We start from the raw sequence: 19333 nt of genomic DNA on the forward strand, positions 1-19333 counted from the left end.
GCATTCGATAAGGTGCCACACAAAAGGTTACTGCAGAAGATAAAGGTACGCGGAGTCAGAGGAAATGTATTAGCATGGATAGAGAATTGGCTGGCTAACAGAAAACAGAGAGTCGGATAAATGGGTCCTTTTCGGGTTGGAAATCGGTGGTTAGTGGTGTGCCGCAGGGATCGGTGCTGGGACCACAACTGTTTACAATATACATAGATGACCTGGAAGAGGGGACAGAGTGTAGTGTAACAAAATTTGCAGATGACACTAAGATTAGTGGGAAAGCGGGTTGTGTAGAGGACACAGAGGCTGCAAAGCGATTTAGATAGGTTAAGCGAATGGGCTAAGGTTTGGCAGATGGAATACAATGTCGGAAAATGTGAGGTTATCCACCTTGGGGAAAAAAAAACAGTAAAAGGGAATATTATTTGAATGGGGACAAATTACAACATGCAGCAGTGCAGAGGGACCTGGGGGTCCTTGTGTATGAATCCCAAAAAGTTAGTTTGCAGGTGCAGCAGGTAATCAGGAAGGCGAATGGAATGTTGGCCTTCATTGCGAGAGGGATGGAGTACAAAAGCAGAGAGGTCCTTCTGCAACTGTACAGGGTATTAGTGAGGCCGCACCTGGAGTACTGCATGCAGTTTTGGTCACCTTACTTAAGGAAGGATATACTAGCTTTTGGAGGGGGTACAGAGACGATTTACTGGGCTGATTCTGGAGATGAGGGGGTTACCTTATGATGATAGATTGGGTCTTTACTCGTTGGAGTTCAGAAGGATGAGGGGTGATCTTATAGAAACATTTAAAATAATGAAGGGGATAGACAGGATAGAGGCAGAGAGGTTGTTTCCACTGGTCGGGGAGACTAGAACTAGGGGGCACAGCCTCAAAATACGGGGGAGCCAATTTACAACCGAGTTGAGAAGTAATTTCTTCTCCCAGAGGATTGTGAATCTGTGGAATTCTCTGCCCAAGGAAGCAGTTGAGGCTAGCTCATTGGATATATTCAAATCACAGATAGATAGATTTTTAACCAATAAGGGAATTAAGGGTTATGGGGAGCGGACGGGTAAGTGTAGCTGAGTCCATGGCCAGATCAGCCGTGATCTTGTTGGGTGGCGGAGCAGACTCGAGGGGCTGGATGGCCTACTCCTGTTCCTAATTCTTATATTCTTATGTTCTTATTAATGTTGGGGAAGTCCAGAACCAGGGGTCACAGTCTAAGAATAAGGGGTAAGCCATTTCGGACCGAGATGAGGAGAAACTTCTTCACCCAGAGAGTGGTGAACCTGTGGAATTCTCGATCACAGAAAGTTGTTGAGGCCAATTCACTAAATATATTCAAAAAGGAGTTAGATGTAGTCCTTACTACTAGGGGAATCAAGGGGTATGGCGAGAAAGCAGGAATGGGATACTGAAGTTGCATGTTCAGCCATGAACTCATTGAATGGCGGTGCAGGCTCGAAGGGCCGAATGGCCTACTCCTGCACCTATTTTCTATGTTTCTATAAGAATTTTCTTTGCTAAAGAAAAGTAGAAAAGTTATACTAAACTTGTATCGAGCCTTGGTTAGACCACACTTAAGTACTGTCTGCAGTTCTAGTCTCCATATTCTAAAAAGGATATGGAGGCACTGGAGAGGGTGCAAAAAAGATTTACAAAGATGGTACCAGAACTGCGAACTTATACCTATCAGGAAAGGATGAACAGGCTGGCTCTCTTTTCTCTTGAAAAGAGAAGGCTGAGGGGTGACTGAATAGAGGTCTTTAAAATTATAGAAGGTTTTGATCGAGTGGACACAGAGACAGTGTTTCCACTTGTGAGGAAGAGCAAAATTAGAGGCCATCAATATAAGATAATCACCGAGAAATCCAACAGGGAATTCAGAAAAAACTTTTTACCCAGAGAGTAGTGGGAATGTGAAACTTGTTATCACAGGGAGTGGTTGAAGCAAATAGTATAGATGCATTTAAGGGGAAGCTAGATAAACATATGAGGGAGAAGGGAATAGAAGGTTATGCTGATGGATTTAGATGAGGAAGGATGGGAGGAGACTCGACTTGAGCATAAACACCGGCATGGATTGGCTGGACCAAATGGCTTGTTTCTATGCTCCATATTCTATGTAATTCTGTGGCCCAGATTGTGCGGTGGTAATGACAGCACATCTCTCAGCGTTCGCTGCCTCTACCCTTCTGAAACTGACAATAACTGCATGTTGTGGTCAGTCGTTCCCTGCTCCAACACAGGCAGCGCAGTAGAACTCCCCATAGCCGGCAATCCGTGAAGTCAGTTGAACTGATGATAACTTAAGCTTTTCCGATCTAATTACCCTGTTAAACACCCCATTAAAAGTTACGCCTTCATGGAATAGGTGTAACTGGGGTTTTAACAGCGTATTGACTGCTGAACAACTGTTCTGGCCCTGAAAAACTAATTTCATATTTCTCCCTATGATAGAAAATATATTTTTTTAATTGTTTAAATTTGTTTGATATTTCAGTTTCTATCTTAACCCCATGTGTATTTCCCAATCTTTATTTCGCTCTCTGTAAAATTTTGAATGTAAATCGAATCAGTGCTTTTTATTCCCTGGTTTTCTGTGTGAGAATGTTTTAATGTGATTGGTTGCTTAGAGAGCTTGATGACATCACTGCTGCTCTCCACTCGGAATCGCCTTTTGACAGCACTATAATCAAATTGCCACAGAGATTGCGAGATCTTCGTTGGCAGCTTTCTTCGAGGGCAGCGGTGGTTGCTGTCACTTTGCCACTGATCGCAAATTCCAGGCCTACGTAATTCTATGTAAAGACTTAGTTACAATCCAGCGCCACTGTCTCAGGCCCATCCGTACCTCTTTGTTTGTTGGAGTCGGGCCTTGGCCTTTTCTTTTCCTTGCAGCTCACAGCCATGCGCATTGCCTCACAATATCTGATGCTCTGTGGCTTCCAAAAGTCCAATGATTAAGGCAAAATAGGTTTCCTTATACTCAAATATCATTAAAACATTTGAAGATAGGTGTTTAGCTGTAAATGTTAAGAGTGAGTGTATTTTCTCCAGTGGGCTAAGCTTAAGATACAAATAACCAAATTTTAGTTTATTATTTAAGATGTTATGTGGTTTTCAGTCTTGTATTTTAGTAACATAAACTGTAAAAGTTCAACCTAGCACTAGCATTTCAATTTAAAATGTCCAGTTAACGTACATAGTCATTGTGCATGTTGGATATGAACTTACTTAGCTATTATTCTTATCTAGTACGTGATTATTAGAAAACAAGCAGGACGGTGTTAGAATACTTATGTGGAGAGATTTTAATAATGAAATTGGCTGTTCAATCTGTTCCTTTTCTGTTATTCCTTCTGATGATTTGGCTGCAAAAGTTTTGGTATCAATACCTGAAATCCTGTATGTTCGTCCAGTTTACACTTGCCCAGATAATTGGAATTTAATCTTTGGAGTAGAATTTCTTAGAACTTAATGACAATGTTGTTGAATTCATCGCCTCTCATTTTTCTTCCCCGACCTTTTGATTTCCTTGTACCATTTACTGTTGCCTTGGTGAGAGGGTGGATGTGTGGTAACCAGCTCCAGATTTCTTGCAGTGTTATGCTATAATAGGTCTTCAAAATCATCGTTGGGTGATTTTATTATCCTTCCCTGTCGGCATGCGCCTGAAGGCTGCTGCATCATGACAGCACAGCTGAGAATAAGAACTGAATATTGAGAACATTTCAAAGATCAAATCTGTATTTTTTTTTGTATATCCGACCACCAGGTTACTGTGTTGTTGACTAAAGGCCATTGTTTTCTGTCACTCATTGGAAACTGAGCTAACTACTCACTATCGTCAGTTGGAAGTAGTACTGGCATTCCATGGAGATATATATTTGGTGGAAAAGTATTTTATCACAGGCTCATTTCATTGTATGGTCTGATACACATCAAAGCTGATGATTATCTTTTTTTAGTTGGCCAAATCTGACCAGTAATGGAGGAAGGAGGAGCTCAACATCGCCTTTGTCTAATTTTTTTAATTACGTGGAAAAATACATTTCAAATAAGCCGACAATTACAAAACACCAAAAAATAGACTGTGGTATAAGAAAATATGCCCATTTCACATCCTTCTTTTTCTGACATGACGGATAAATATTAGTGATATTCTCTAGATGACTCTCGAATGGATACATGTCTTTAAGGCAGTGGCAGAGACAGCCATGTCTGTACAATCTTTGAAGGCTACTAATGTACAGAACTGTTCAGTGTAAATGTCATACATCCGAAGCAGCGGAAGGCAAGTGCTCGTGTTTATGCTGGATAACAGCAGTTTTCTCTGGTAATCATTACTGATGTGCCATTACTTGACCAGCCCACTTGGCCTTATCATCATTTATGTGATTTTGTGACATATTTATAATCTTTTCCCAATTTTTTTCAGTATCAGAAAACGTATGTCATTGTCAGAATCATCCCACACTGAAAGTGACTCCAGCCCACCACTGACAGTCAGGCGCCGTTGCTCGACACTAATAGAGATGCCACGCTTTGCCATCTCTGGAGAGGAAGAGGGAAAGAAGCAACAAGCAACTAGAACGTGGGAAGATGTGTCTTCAACTATTCCAGAACAACCTATAGAGAGACACCTCAGACTGGAAGTGGATATTAGTCCTGCCACACCTGCTTCGACAATCAGTAATATCAGCATCTCGACTTTAACTGGTAAGATAGTCCTGGAAAAATGCTGCAAAGAACTGCAGATGCCAAATAACCTGATTTATTTTTTTAAATTCCTGTGATGTGGGTGACACTGTTAAGGCAGCATTTAATGCCCATCTCTAATTGAAGTGAGGGCATTATGAGTAAACCACATACTGTGGTACTGGAATCGCATTAGACCAGGCCAAGTAATTGGGGTAGTAGGTTCTCTTCCATGAAGGACATTAGTGAACCAGTTGAGTTTTTATGACCATCCAGCAACTTTTATGCTCATTTATTTTGGTGATAACCAGAAAATTACTAGACTTACTGAATTCAAATTCAAAAATTGTCATGGTGGGATTTGAGCTCATGATCTCTGATTTAAACAAAACTTTTTAATCTGGCAAATAATTTCTGAATAAATCTAATTAATGGAGTCCTTGATCCAAAAATAACAGTAAAAAGCATAATCTTACATATTCACCACATCTCTATTTCAAAGTTGATTACATGGAATATTGTCAATCCACTGTTTAATTTTATTTGAGGACAACAGCACGTTCGGAATGTAAGGCGGTGAAATTCGAGAGTGCCCCATTTGTGGGTGATAACCCTCATGAGGCGGGACTTCTTGCACCCGGCACAGAAGTCCCGACCGGGACCTAAATTGGGGTCACCGCCCCTGAGAGGAAGTAGAGCGCAGTGTCGCGTGCTCCACTTCCTCTTGGGGTTGGCTCGGGGGCACTACCCGGGCAAACAGCGGAGCGCTAGTTGCATAGCGCTAATGCGTTCTAATGGGCGCCCCCTTCTGTTAAAGGGGAGGGATGCTGCAAGCTCTTCAGGGCTTTTGGTGGACCTCCACTAGGGCACCAGGGATGCGATGTGCCATGGCCGCAGCCCGGCACTGAAAAGGAGTGTTGGGCTGCACGATCGCAGCATGGATCCCACGGAAATGGACTCCGAAGCCGGACCGGTAAGTCAGAGGGCGCTGTAAAATAGCGGCGCGCATCTCCCCATTATGTTTTGCCCTACGAGTGAAGTGCGGCCTAGTTCGCGACCCAGCAGCCTCATGGGGCGCTGCCCAATTTCTGCCACGAGGCTAAAACGGGTCACCGCGCACAACGATGCCATCATCGACGGAGGTGTAGTGGCCCCGGGAGCTACCAGCGGGGGCACGGCGTGACCGGGTTCGCGCCTCAACTATTTCGCAGGAGTTAGTCGTTCACTGCAGCAACTCGCTAAGACTTCTTTGAGAGCATGTCCCAAACCCACGACCTCTACCACCTAGAAATACAAAGGCAGCAAGCACATGGTAACACCACCACCTCCAGGTTCCCACCAAGTCACACCATCATGACTTGGACATATATCGCTGTTCCTTCATCGTCGCTGGGTCAAAATCCTGGAACTCCCTACCTAAACAGCACTGAGAGTATTTTCACCACACGGACTGCAGCTGTTCAATAAGGCAGCTCACCTTCTCGAGGGCAATTAGGAATGGCCAATAATTGCTGGCCTTGCCAGTGACCCCCACATCCTGTGAGTGAATAAATAAATAAATTTAAAATTGAATAAACTAGTTTTGTCAGTTTTATGCACTGACTCAAACAGCTTAAGATTGTTTTGCATCTGTAATAAAATCTGATGTCTGCAGGCGTTGATGTGCCATTTTTATCTTCTTGCCCGATGATCTCCCATAGTATTGCTCACCGGAGGTCAGAGCATTTTTTTAATAAGGTAATATTCTTGTTGTGGCAGTGGATTTGGAGATTGTGGTTTATCAAAGTGGATTATTTGGTTTATAAGGATTTAGGAGGGCTTTGGAAGTAATTTAATGAGTATGGGAAATGAGTATGCAGGGGTATTGAATGTTAATAAGGAAAGTATTGAGGATTTTGTGGGGTAATTGTTACTTGGAGTAGAGTTCTGAAGGGGAGGGGAGTGCATAATTTAGATGGAGGAAGTAATAGGGCAGTGAATACTTGGGGGATTGAAGTAGTATAAAGTTGGTTAGATTTTGGTTGACGAATGATGCAAAAAAGGCTGTGAGTAGAGGGTTAGCCAAAAATAATAGCTGGGAAGAAAAATTCAAAAGAAAAAAACAGCAGGGTACAGGCTTTCAAAGATAGACAATGGAAAACAGGCCTTCAAAAATAAGACACTGGTGATTAGTGCTTAAAGAAAAAGACTGGAAAAGAAGCCTTCCAGAAGAGATGATTGGGTATAAACCTTTATTTTTTTTTTAAAAGAACCATAACAATGAACATAAAACAGGAAAAAGAGATGGAAACTTGTTTAAAAAAAGTGAACCCAGTCAATCAGTTATCTGACGAGACCTAGACAGAGTCACATGCCAGCAATCAACCAATTGAAGATCAGGAATTGCCATTTTTGGTGAGATAGTCAGGTTTAATCGAATTGGCGTGTCAGTTACATGAAGCATGTGTTAAACTTGTAGGAAGTTACGCATACAAAGAACTTTTCATATACCAGCAGATCTCCCGTGATTTTCTCATGGTAAGTGAGCGGTTATGCTGTTTTATAACAGATGTGATGCCGTGTAATGCACAATGTCTTATTATCTAGGCTACTGACTTGCGGTGACTAAGTCATATTCAGTTCCGCCAAATCAACAGACTTCTAATATATTACAGATGAGAGAGAGAGACGATCCCTGTGAACACACAACAGATTTTGAGCACCTGTTAAGGTGCACACTGCTGGTGAAAGAGATGCACACAGCTATTTTTTCAATCTTTGTGGACCTGAGAGTTTGCCATCTCATTATTTATTTGTAAAGTAATATCAAGCATTCCAGTGGATCTCAAATGATCTAGCATGTCAATTGCAAAATAAAAAGCTGTACAACAGTTCATAATTGCCTCTAGCGAAATAAGTTCTATCAAGATACTTATATTGACCTGGATTTTGTGGTAAAAGTGACAATGAGGATATCGGCTATACCAGTATCTCGCCGAGAAACTTGGCATTGAAATATATGAAGGTGTGAAGTTGCGTTACTTGCGTGATAGATACCCACTAACCTCACCAGAAAAAGTTAGGGCTTATCCATTCAAGCATAAATACATTTTTAACGGTGACAATGAACTTTAACAAGTGGAGTTTCAGTCCTTCAGATTTTAATTAGTGTTGGAGATTTAGAAAAACAAAAAATGTAATTTTTTAAAACTCTCTTATTCTGTCTCTTTTAACTCTCTTTTATTTTCTATGTGTCATTTGGCATTGAATTAAATATTCGAGCTGACACTTCCTGGTTCCCACTATGCATTGCCTCAATAAGGATTCTTCAATCTGATTGGTTAAAGAGATGCACAGTTGCTTTCCCTGTTCACACTGCACTGAAATGTATTTTTAATTACAGCAAGTTCCAGTGCAAAATCCCATAGAAAGTCTGAGCAAGTGTAATGAACGGATGACGCCATTCGTTTGCTGCTGACCGCAAAATCTAGGCCATTATTAATGAGTTTTAATTTGTATTCCAGCTAGCAGCACTGCTGATCTATCTGATCAGAGGTCTCGCAGCAACAGTACGGAGGGATCAGACTCTTCAACTCCAAAAGCAATCAGTGATCTAGCAGTCCGCAGGGCTCGACACAGGCTAATGTCTGGGGAATCGACTGAGAAGCGCACCTCCAGGCCAGTCAATAAAGTGATCAAATCAGCTTCTGCAACCGCCTTGTCCCTCATGATCCCTTCAGGTGAGGATTAAGGCTGGTCTGAGTGCACCTTGGAATTAGACAGTTTATTGACTCTGGAAGCAGTAGTTTGGAGCTAAATTTTTCATTATTGAGGATGACCTAGGGTTTGAGAAAAGATACTGACCAACAAAACACTATTAGCATTTCAGCTTTTTAGAAATCTGATGAAGCAAACATTAAGCATTAATGCTTCATTATACCATTAAACAGTGCTCAAGTTTTTAAACTTACTATTTCCTGCAATTTATTGTCATTTGGGTACTGTTGCGAGTGATTAACAAGTGGAACAGACTCAAAAGCTCTGTAGCACATCCATAACTGAAAAAAAATCTCAGTATATAAAACTGAAATACAAATCAGAGTCCTCCTCCAGTTCCTTGTTAAATTTGTAGCACAGATTTAGATTTTTCTTCTCTTAAATAAAACATTATTCATATATTTCCAGGTTCTTATTTGCTTTCGCTTAACAAGCAGTAACAACAGTGGATATATTTTTAAAACTGCATTTCATCAGTTAGTGTGGTTTAAGCCATGTAGGTTTGAATGATAAGCTCAGAGAACTCAAAAACAACAGTCTTATTTGAAAATAGTACTGGCAGTAACGTTTACCATGTCCTGCTGTTGAAATATTACTTCATCGACACAATGTTCTCATCTGTGCTGTTGCATATTATTTTGATGAAGTAGGTTGGGACAATTATTAAGTAGACAATTTTTTCTAAATCTTTTAAAAATAGTTCCTTGACTTATTTAAGCAAGAAAATCTGCACACTCATGTAATGGTGGATAAAATGGATAAAGTAGTCAGTTAAATATTATTACAAAAGCAAAATACTGCAGATGCTGGAATCTGAAATAAAAACAGAAAATGCTGGAAATACTCAGCGGGGTGAGGCAGCATCTGTGGAGAGAGAAACCGAGTTAACGTTCCAGGTCAATGACCCTTCATCAGAACTCGAAAAAGTTAGAGATGTAACCTGTAGACCTGTTAAATCTCTAACCTTTTCCAGTTCTGATGAAGGGTCATTGACCGGAAACGTTAATGATAGTTAAATACAATGTTGACTCAAAAGGAGAACATTATTTTTTTGGTAGTTTTTTTGGTAGTAGAAACATCTTATTTATACAATTGCTTTTTTATACTTTGTTTACTTAGATCACCATACTGGTTCGCCCTTAGCCAGCCCTATGTCACCACGTTCTTTGTCGTCCAATCCATCCTCACGGGATTCCTCACCAAGCCGAGATTTTTCTCCTGCAGTAAGCAATCTGAAGCCTGCAATCATTATCCACAGAGCTGGGAAAAAATACGGCTTTACCCTTCGAGCTATCCGAGTTTACATGGGAGAAAGTGATGTCTTTACAGTTCACCATATGGTCTGGGTACGTTGATTTATCTTGTTTCACAGTAAATAACCATGTTGTTGTTTATAAATCAGAAGGGGCTAGATTATGGTGTTACCACTTTTGACTTGTGCATTGTTTCCTTTATTGGACTGATGACTTCCTTTGTATTGCAGCACGTTGAAAGAGATGGTCCTGCCCATGATGCTGGCCTGCGAGCAGGGGATCTGATAACTCATGTAAATGGCGAACCTGTCCATGGCCTGGTTCACACAGAAGTGGTGGAACACATATTAAAGGTAATAATCATTTTCTTCCATAGGAAACATCTGATGTAAAAGTTGGAAAAGTATGTTTAGGCTGCAGCTCCAGCCAGTGCGAGCAGCATCATGTACGCTTATAGCCTGGGGGCGAAATTGCCCTGCGCCCCGCTTGGGGGCGGTAACCTTCTGGGGCTGGGACCTTTAGCGCCCGGCGCAGAAGTCCCACCCCTGCCGCGGAATTGCCCTAACCGCTCCTCAAAGGAGTGGTGTGCAATCTCGCGCGCTCCATTTCCTTTGGGGGCGGTAACTGGAGCGCTGAAGGAAGCACCACGTGGATGCTCCACGTAGTACTGACGTGCTTCAATGCCCCTCCACTTTGATGAAAGGGGAGGGCCATTGAAAACTCTGCAAGGCCTCTGATGGCCTCCACTGGGCCACCAGGGTAGCATGCGACCGGGCCAGCAGCCCGGCACCCAAGGTGGAGTGCCAGACTGCACGTTGGCGGCCTGGACCGCACTCGGGTTGCCATTATTGAGCCGACCCGAAAGTCGGCCGACAAAAATAGATGGTGGCCCAGGGCGCTGGCGCCCTCTCCTTTAAAGAATGCCCCGAGAGCGGATGTCGGCCAGCTCCGTGGGGTGTTAAGGGATGGTGAAGGGTTGCCGTGCATGGCAGTGACATCATCGGCGGTTGCGCGGTGGCCCAGGGTGGTAACCGTGGGGCGCGGCGTCCGCAAACTCCTGGGCAATTTCCCAGGAGGCGGTCTCCCTCCCTCGGGCGAAAAGTGTCTTGCACCCCCCCCCCCGGAGGCGATAATTGGGCTATAAAAAGGGCCAATATCACACTCTCCCCATTTTCTATTGTTGGATTTCCATGCTATCTTTGCTAAATCTGATGGCTATGTGGAATACTAAACCATTTCATATCTGCTTGGATTCTCAATTTTGCAAAACCTTGGTCTGAGAGCCAAACCAGTTTAACAGGACATCAAATAGATGAACAGACTCAGTTGCTGAATTCCACATGCCTAAATGCATGGCTGCCACTTTGCCTAAATGCTCCAAATCTCCCACAGCTGGGTTGTACCCTTGAATAGGTGGCTTTATGTGAACAAAACGACAAATAGAGCTGCGTTTGCAGAAGCTATATGTTGAAATTTGAACTGAATACAGTGAGATTCAAATCTGGCTAGCTGAACTGTTTTAAAATATTTTTTTTTAATTCCCCAAAATCAAGATGTATCTAAAATATTTGTAAATTGTTTTTGGAACATGTTTCCTTGTCACAGTATCTTATGATTTCTGCTGTGTCATGACATCTACATTTCATCTATATATGTCTGAATACAGTATTTGCTGAATATAATTCACACAGGAATAAAAACAATGAAGTTATTCAATTAACATGTATTCATAGAGTGGAAACAAGGTTTCAATATCAACGACTCCTTTTGAGAATACTTCAATCAAAATTGGGCCAGCTCGGAGATCTACCAACAAGTCAAAGATGGCAAGAAGGAATAAGAAGGGTAAAACAAAAGACGGCCAAGAAAGGTATTTTTCAACAGAGATTACTCAATAACATCATTGTAGCAGTTTTGCCCATTGAATTCTGTATTTTTAGGATTACTCTTAATTACTATTTGTAATTTGAGTTATTTAAGAATTATTGATTAGTAACTGGTGCTATATTTTGTTGAACAGACATTTTCCTCCTCCTTGTCAGACTGCTTGTCTGACATTCAGTACTGGATGAGCAAAAATCTCCTCCAGCTAAATATTGGGAAGGCTGAAGCCATTGTCTTTGGTCCCCGCCACAAACTGTGTTCCCTAGCCACCAATTCCATCCTTCTCCCTAGCATCTGTCTGAGGCTGAACCAGACTTTTTGCAATCTTGGTATCATATTTGACTCCAAAATGAGCTCCCGACCACATATCGGCCTCATAACTGAGACCGCCTATTTCCATCGCCCGACTCTGCCCCTGCCTCAGCTCATCTGCTGAAATCCTCATCCATGCCTTTGTTATATCTAGACTTGATGATTCCAATGCACTCCTGGCTAGCCTTTCACGTTCTACCCTATGTAAACTGGAGGTCATCCAAAACTCTGCTGCCCGTGTCCTAAGTCTTGTTCACCCATCGCCCCTGTGCTCGCTGACCTGTATTGGCTCCCAGTTAAGCAATGCCTTGATTTTAAAATTCACATCATTGTTTTTAAATCCATACATGGCCTCGCCCCTCCCTATCTCTGCAATTTCCTGCAAATCCCCAATCCTCCGAGATATCTGCGCTCCTCTAATTCAGGCCTTTTGAGGACCCCTGATTTTAATGGCTCAACCATTGGTGGCTGTACCTTCAGCTACCTCGGCCCTAAGCTCTGGAATTCCCTTCCAAACCTCACTGCCTCACTACCCCTCTTTTCTTCTTTAAGATGCTCCTTAAAACCTATCTCTTTGACGAAGCTTTTGATCTTCTTCCCTAATTTCTCCTTATATGGGTCATTGTCAAATTTTGTTTTATAATGCTACTGTGAAGCGCCTTGTGAAGTTTTACTATGTTAAAGGCGCTATATAAATACAAGTTGTTGTTATTGGGACCTAACTTGTACACAATTACTGTATTTTGAATGGCGAATTATTGCCCATTTCCATAATCGATTGAGCAGAAAGCTATTGTGTTGAGCTCACATCTCCTACCTTTGCTGTGATCATTACTATGCGGAGGTTTAGCAATGTAAAGTAGAAATAAGATTGCATAGCCTTACACTTATTAAAAATAACAAATAAAACATCGCTGTGCATTATTTGCTTTCTCTAAATTTGTGTGCAAAACCTCTCTTAGCATTACAATTGGATAAAAACTGGAAAAAATAGCTTCTTGCAGTGCTTTTGTGACAGCAGATCTGATCTTTGCACCTACTGTTTGTTAAATTTTCCAGTTTCTGATGTCATCTAAATCTCTCCCTTAAGAGTTACTGAAATCACTGCAAGATAGCCATCATTTTACGTATATATACATGGGCACCCTGGCTTGCTCTTGTCATCGTTTACATGGCCAGTTCAAAATGCCATTTTCAGAAGCTTGCATGCAGGTTTCTCAGCTGCACACTCCACCACTGAATGACCCCTGACATTGTTCAGTGCAAAAGGGCCAGGGGATATAAATTTCTCTGAATCCATTTTTTTTTTAACTTTGTTGTTAGAAACGTCGATTTACACTTAAAAGTCTAACCTGTGCTCAAGAAAGTTAATTCTATTATGTTCAAGTCATTACCTCTACTTTATAATTTACAGCAAGAAAAGAAGCTCTCTCTTCCGAAAGATTACAAAACAAGCGTCATTGCTACATACGAGTCGGAGTTTGTCCTCCCTGAATCGATCGCTTTCATCTGGAGAAAGTGTGCCAGGTTCGCCAACACATAACCTTTCCCCTCGCTCACCGACGCAGAGTTACAGGTCGACGCCGGATTCTGTACATTCAGGTAGGTTTGATTTCTTCAACTGAAGTAACAATCATATTATGGAAATGCTAAACGCTTATCAAAACCCTTTTATTTAGAAAATTCCAGTTTAACTTGCTGCTCCTTGACCTAAGATAAAAGTCCCAAATTTCCTGGATCATACTGACACAGAAATTACACCGATCTTGCCAACAGGAATCGACGCCGACATTTCCTCTGGAGCTCATTTGCCTATGCTGAAGTGTAAAAAGTGGTATAAAATAAATGCACATGCAGTGTCCATTTGTGTTTACCACTCTAGACATAAAGTAAAGAATTTTAAAAATGGTGTATTCCCCTCAGGAAAAAAATCCTGGCCAATATTTATCCCTCAATCAACATAACAGAAATTGATTATCTGGTCATTATCACATTGCTGTTTGTGAGAGCTAGCCGTGTGCAAATTGGCTGCCACGTTTCCTACATTACAACAGTGACAACACTTCAAAAGTACTTCATTGGCTGTAAAGCGCTTTGGGATGTCCGGTGGTCATGAAAGGCGCTATATAAATGCAAATCTTCCTTTCTTTCTTCTTTCTTTCTTTAAATGTGGAAATCAGGAAGTTGCTGTCCAAATTGCCCTGCTTCTTCAGGTATGTGTGCAATAAAGGTACAGCAGTTATCATGGGCTACTTTAATTTACATATAGATTGGGTTAACCAAACTGGTAGCAATGCGGTAGAGGAGGATTTCCTGGAGTGTATTAGGGATGGTTTTCTTGACCAATATATCGAGGAACCGACTAGAGAGCTGGCCATCCTAGACTGGGTGATGTGTAATGAGAAGGGACTAATTAGCAGTCTTGTTGTGTGAGATCCCTTGGGGAAGAGTGACTATAATATGGTAGAATTCTTTATTAAGATTGAGAGTGACACAGTTAATTCAGAAACTAGGGTCCTAAACTTAAGGAAAGCTAACTTCAATGGCATGAGGCGGGAATTGGCTAGAATAGACTGGCAAGTGATACTTAAAGGGTTGACGGTGGATAGGCAATCGCAAACATTTATAGATCACATGGATAAACTTCAGCAGTTGTACATCCCTGTCTGGAGTAAAAATAAAACACGGAAGCTGGCTCAACCGTGGCTAACAAGGGAAATTAAGGATAGTGTTAAACCCAAGGAAGAGGCATATAACTTGGCCAGAAAAAGCAGCAAACCTGAGGACTGGAAGAAATTTAGAAATCAGCAGAGGAGGATAAAGGGTTTAATTCGGAGGGGGAAAATAGAGTATGAGAGGAAGCTTGCCGGGAACATAAAAACTGACTGCAAGTAGATATGTGAAGAGAAAAAGATTGGTGAAAACAAACGTAGGTCCCTTGCAGTTGGACTCAGGTGAATTAATAATGGGGAACAAAGAAATGGCAGACCAATTGAACAAATACTTTGGTTCTGTCTTCACGAAGGAAGACACAAATGACCTTCCGGATGTACTAGAGGACCGAGAGTCTAGTGAGAAGGAGGAACTTAAGGATATCCTTATTAGGCGGGAAATTGATGATATTGAAGGCCGATAAATCCCCAGGGCCTGATAGTCTGCATCTCAGAGTACTTAAGGAGGTGGTCCTAGAAATAGTGGATGCATTGGTAATCATTTTCCAACTGTCTATCGACTCTGGATCAGTTCCTATGGATGGGATTGAAGGCCGATAAATCCCCAGGGTCTGATAGTCTGCATCCCAGAGTACTTAAGGAAGTGGACCTAGAAACAGAGGATGCATTGGTGATCATTTTCCAACAGTCTATCAACTATGGATCAGTTCCTGTGGACTGGAGGGTAGCTAATGTAACACCACTTTTTAACAAAAGGAGGGAGAGAGAAAGTGAGTAATTATAGACCGGTTAGCCTGACATCAGTAGTGGGGAAAATGTTGGAATCAGTTATCAATGATGAAATAGCAGCGCATTTGGAAAGCGGTGACAGGATCGGACCAAGTCAGCATGGATTTATGAAAGGGAAATCATGCTTGACCAATCTTCTGGAATATTTTGAGGATGTAACTAGTGGAGTGGACAAGGGAAAACCAGTGGATGTGGTGTATTTGGACTTTCAAAAGGCCTTTGACAAGGTACCACATAAGAGATTGGTGTACAACATCAAGGCACATGGTATTGGGGGTAATGTACTGGCGTGGATAGAGAATTGGTTGGCGGGCAGGAAGCAGATAGTCGGGATAAACGGGTCCTTTTCGGAATGGGAGGTAGTAACTAGTGGAGTACCGCAGGGCTCAGTGCTGGGACCCCAGCTCTTCACAATATACATTAATGATTTGGATGAAGGAATTGAGGGTAATATCTCCAAGTTTGCAGATGACACTAAACTGGGTGGCGGTGTGAGCTGTGAGGAGGATGCCAAGAGGCTGCAGGGTGACTTGGACAGGTTAGGTGAGTGGGCAAATGCGTGGCAGATGCAGTATAATGTGGATAAATGTGAGGTTATCCACTTTGGTGGCAAAAACACGAAGGCAGAATATTATCTGAATGGCGGCAGATTAGGAAAAGGGGAGGTGCAATGGACCTGGGTGTCATGGTTCATCAGTCATTGAAAGTGGGCATGCAGGTACAGCAGGCGGTGAAGAAGGCAAATGGCATGTTGGCCTTCATAGCTAGGGGATTTGAGTATAGGAGCAGGGGAGGTCTTACTGCAGTTGTACAGGGCCTTGGTGAGGCCTCACCTGGAATATTGTGTTCAATTTTGGTCTCCTAATCTGAGGAAGGACGTTCTTGCTATTGAGGGAGTGCAGCGAAGTATCACCAGACTGATTCCAGGGATGGCTGGACTGACATATGAGGAGAGACTGGATCAACTGGGCCTTTATACACTGGAGTTTAGAAGGATGAGAGGGGATCTCATAGAAATGTATGATTCTGACGGGACGGGACAGGTTAGATGCGGGAAGAATGTTCCCGATGTTGCGGAAGTCCAGAACCAGGGGACACAGTCTTAGAATAAGGGGTAGGCCATTTAGGACTGAGATGAGGAGAAACTTCTTCACTCAGAGAGTTGTTAACCTGTGGAATTCCCTGCCGCAGTGAGTCGTTGATGCCAGTTCATCGGATATATTCAAGAGGGAGTTAGATGTGGCCCTTATGGCTAAAGGGATCAAGGGGTATGGAGAGAAAGCGGGAAAGGGGTACTGAGGTGAATGATCAGCCATGATCATGTTGAATGGTGGTGCAGGCTCGAAGGGCCGAATGGCCTACTCCTGCACCTATTTTTTAATGTTTCTATACCGGTATCTTGCCGAGAGACTTGGCATTCAAACACATGAGTGTGAAGTTGCTGTACTTACCCACTAAACACGCCAGTAAAGATTAGGGCTTGTCCATTCACGTGTAAGTGAATTTTTAACGGGATCATAAGTCTTAATTGCTGCCAAACAACCTCTCTGGCACTGAAAATTTACTTTTAAAAGTGCGGAGTCTCGTTCCTTCAGAGTTTAATCATTGTTGGAAATTTAAAATTTTTAAAAAGTTTTTCTTCCTGCCTCTTGTCTCTCTCTCTCTCAATCCCATTCACTTTTTATACATGATTTGGCATTTAATTAAATATTCTAACTTGCACTTCCTGGTTCGCACTCTGTGTGCCCCAGTAAGGATTCTTCAATCTGATTGGTTAAGGAGATGCACATACCTGTACTACATTAATCGAAAAAAACTGAGCTATACAAAATTGTTAGGAATTGAATAAACTTGCTTATGGCTTACTCTTACCTCTGAAGACCATTTTGCAGAATTGATGCTTGATTGCGCCTCTATCACCAGGTTCAATATCCATCCCCTCCACCACCGGCACACTGTGGTTGCAGTATGTATAGTCAACAGGATGAACTGCAGAAATGCACCAACGTTGACAGCATCTCCCTCCCCTATAACCTCTACTAACAAAAAGAACAAAAGCAACAGTGTCATGGGAACAACATCACCTCCAAGTTCTTATCCTAGTCATGCACCACCCTGACGTGAACATATATCAATGTTCTTTCATTATTGCTGGGTCAAAATCCTGGCAATGTCTACCTAACACCATCGTGGGAGTACCATCACTCCACCAATTGCAATAATTCAAGGACATGGCTCACCACCTACATCTTCTCAGGGCAGCTCGGAATGCGCATTGCCCAAATCGCGAGAACAAATAATTTTTAAAAAAAAGAAGGGGAAGCTGGAAGCTTTGACGGCGTGGTATAGGAAAGGAGGTTCTAGGGTTTGCAGAGCATTGAAGGAGGCCCATTGCCTGGCAACATTGGGAAGGCCAGGCTCTGGCAATATTAATGGGGGAGGCAGGCTACAGTAGCATTAGGTAGAGGAAGTCTCAGAAAATTTAGACTGACCAGCCCCCATGCTTTTTGTACCTTTTAACTCTCTTCTCCCACTCTACTGTGTTTGAAGTACTGACCCTCTTCCCCCAGCCCAGCCTGTATCCTGTCAGTGAGCCCTGAGCTTGAGAAGCATCCTTTCTCGTGAACTCCCAGCAACCGTCTTTAATTGACTGTCAGCATGGCTCGGTTGATACTACTCTGAGTCAGAATGTTGTGTGTTCAAGTCCCACTACAGACTTGAGCACATATCTAGACTGACGCAACAGTGCAATACTGATGGACTACTGCATTGTTGGAGATGCCATCTTTCTGATGAGACTTTAAATTGGGGTCCCATCTTCCTACTTAGATGGACATAAAAGATTGCATGGCACTATTCAAAAAAAGGTAGGGAGTTCTACTGGTGTCCTCACCAACATTCCTCCTCAAGCAACACCACCAAAAACTGACTTCCTGGTTATTCATTCAATTGTTGTTTGTTATGCACAAATTGTCTGCCTGCTTATCAGCAATGACTACATTTGGACATTTTTTAGTTATAAAACACTGTGGTCCATCCTGGGGAAATGGTGAGGCACTATTAAATGCAAGCTCTTTAACGGCACCACATGTGGGTTGTTATTCTAGGCACGCAAAACTTTACAACGTGTAAGGTCAGTGGCATGGATGACCAGCACGGTGGAAGGTTGAGATTATTGAGCTATGAAGACCATGTAAAGAAATGTTATCTGTTCTTAATGAGAACATGATGACGGATTAGAGGATGGTGTAAGATTTTAAAGTAATGGGGAATCTGTAAAGTGGGATAGCAAAGTATTTTACAACAAACCAAAAGAATGCGATTCGACACTAAAGCAGGCACTGGCGAAAGAAAGAAAGACTTGGATTTATATAGCGCCTTTCATGACCACCGGATGTCTCAAAGTGCTTTACAGCCCATGACTGGAATGTAGTCACTGTTGTAATGTAGGAAACACGGTAGTCAATAAATATAATTACTGGTAAGAACTTTTTTATGCTAATAGTCATCAAATCTGTATCTGGCTAGGTTGAAATTAGCATGCAGTTAAGACAGACAAACTCAATAAAATAATACATTAACTGTGATCATGTTTCACTAGTTTTCAACTTTGAAATGAGCTGCATTGTTTTATATGTGTGTTTTCTTTAAGGACGTTGTTACTGTGGTCATTGTAGTGTCATGCAGCTTGAAGTTTGAGACCTTAGTTAAGACATTATACGGCAACTGATGTACCAGACTATGGGACAAAAGAGCCCCAAGGTCACCTCAGATCACTGGAACTGGAAAAATCAATGCAGTTTGCTGTACAAATTAGTATTAGTTGGATGATTGGACAAGGATGAGTGTGAGGAGTGACTAGTGAGATGGGGAAGTGACGATGTAGATAGAGAGAGAGGGGTGAGTGGAGGTGCAAGGTGTAATGTCCTTACACATTACTATAAATTCACATGAGGCACATTCTGCAGACAA

General features: G+C 42.1%; 1 protein-coding gene across 8 annotated transcripts in view; it reads left to right on the forward strand.

The window, feature by feature from the left end:
• mast2 (microtubule associated serine/threonine kinase 2) overlaps window positions 1-19333 on the forward strand; it is a 641111-nt gene that overhangs the window by 615817 nt on the left and 5961 nt on the right. For 7 of the 8 annotated variants that reach the window (XM_070886829.1, XM_070886830.1, XM_070886831.1 and 4 more), the window contains 6 exons: window positions 4436-4716; window positions 8199-8414; window positions 9571-9797; window positions 9935-10057; window positions 11438-11574; window positions 13315-13502. In XM_070886829.1, the coding sequence (XP_070742930.1) occupies window positions 4436-4716; window positions 8199-8414; window positions 9571-9797; window positions 9935-10057; window positions 11438-11574; window positions 13315-13502 (1172 nt within the window). The remainder of the gene's footprint in view (window positions 1-4435; window positions 4717-8198; window positions 8415-9570; window positions 9798-9934; window positions 10058-11437; window positions 11575-13314; window positions 13503-19333) is intronic. The other variant, XM_070886832.1, reaches the window with a different exon arrangement.

Source organism: Pristiophorus japonicus, chromosome 8 (genome assembly GCF_044704955.1).
Source record: "Pristiophorus japonicus isolate sPriJap1 chromosome 8, sPriJap1.hap1, whole genome shotgun sequence".
Taxonomy (NCBI): Eukaryota; Metazoa; Chordata; class Chondrichthyes; family Pristiophoridae; genus Pristiophorus; species Pristiophorus japonicus.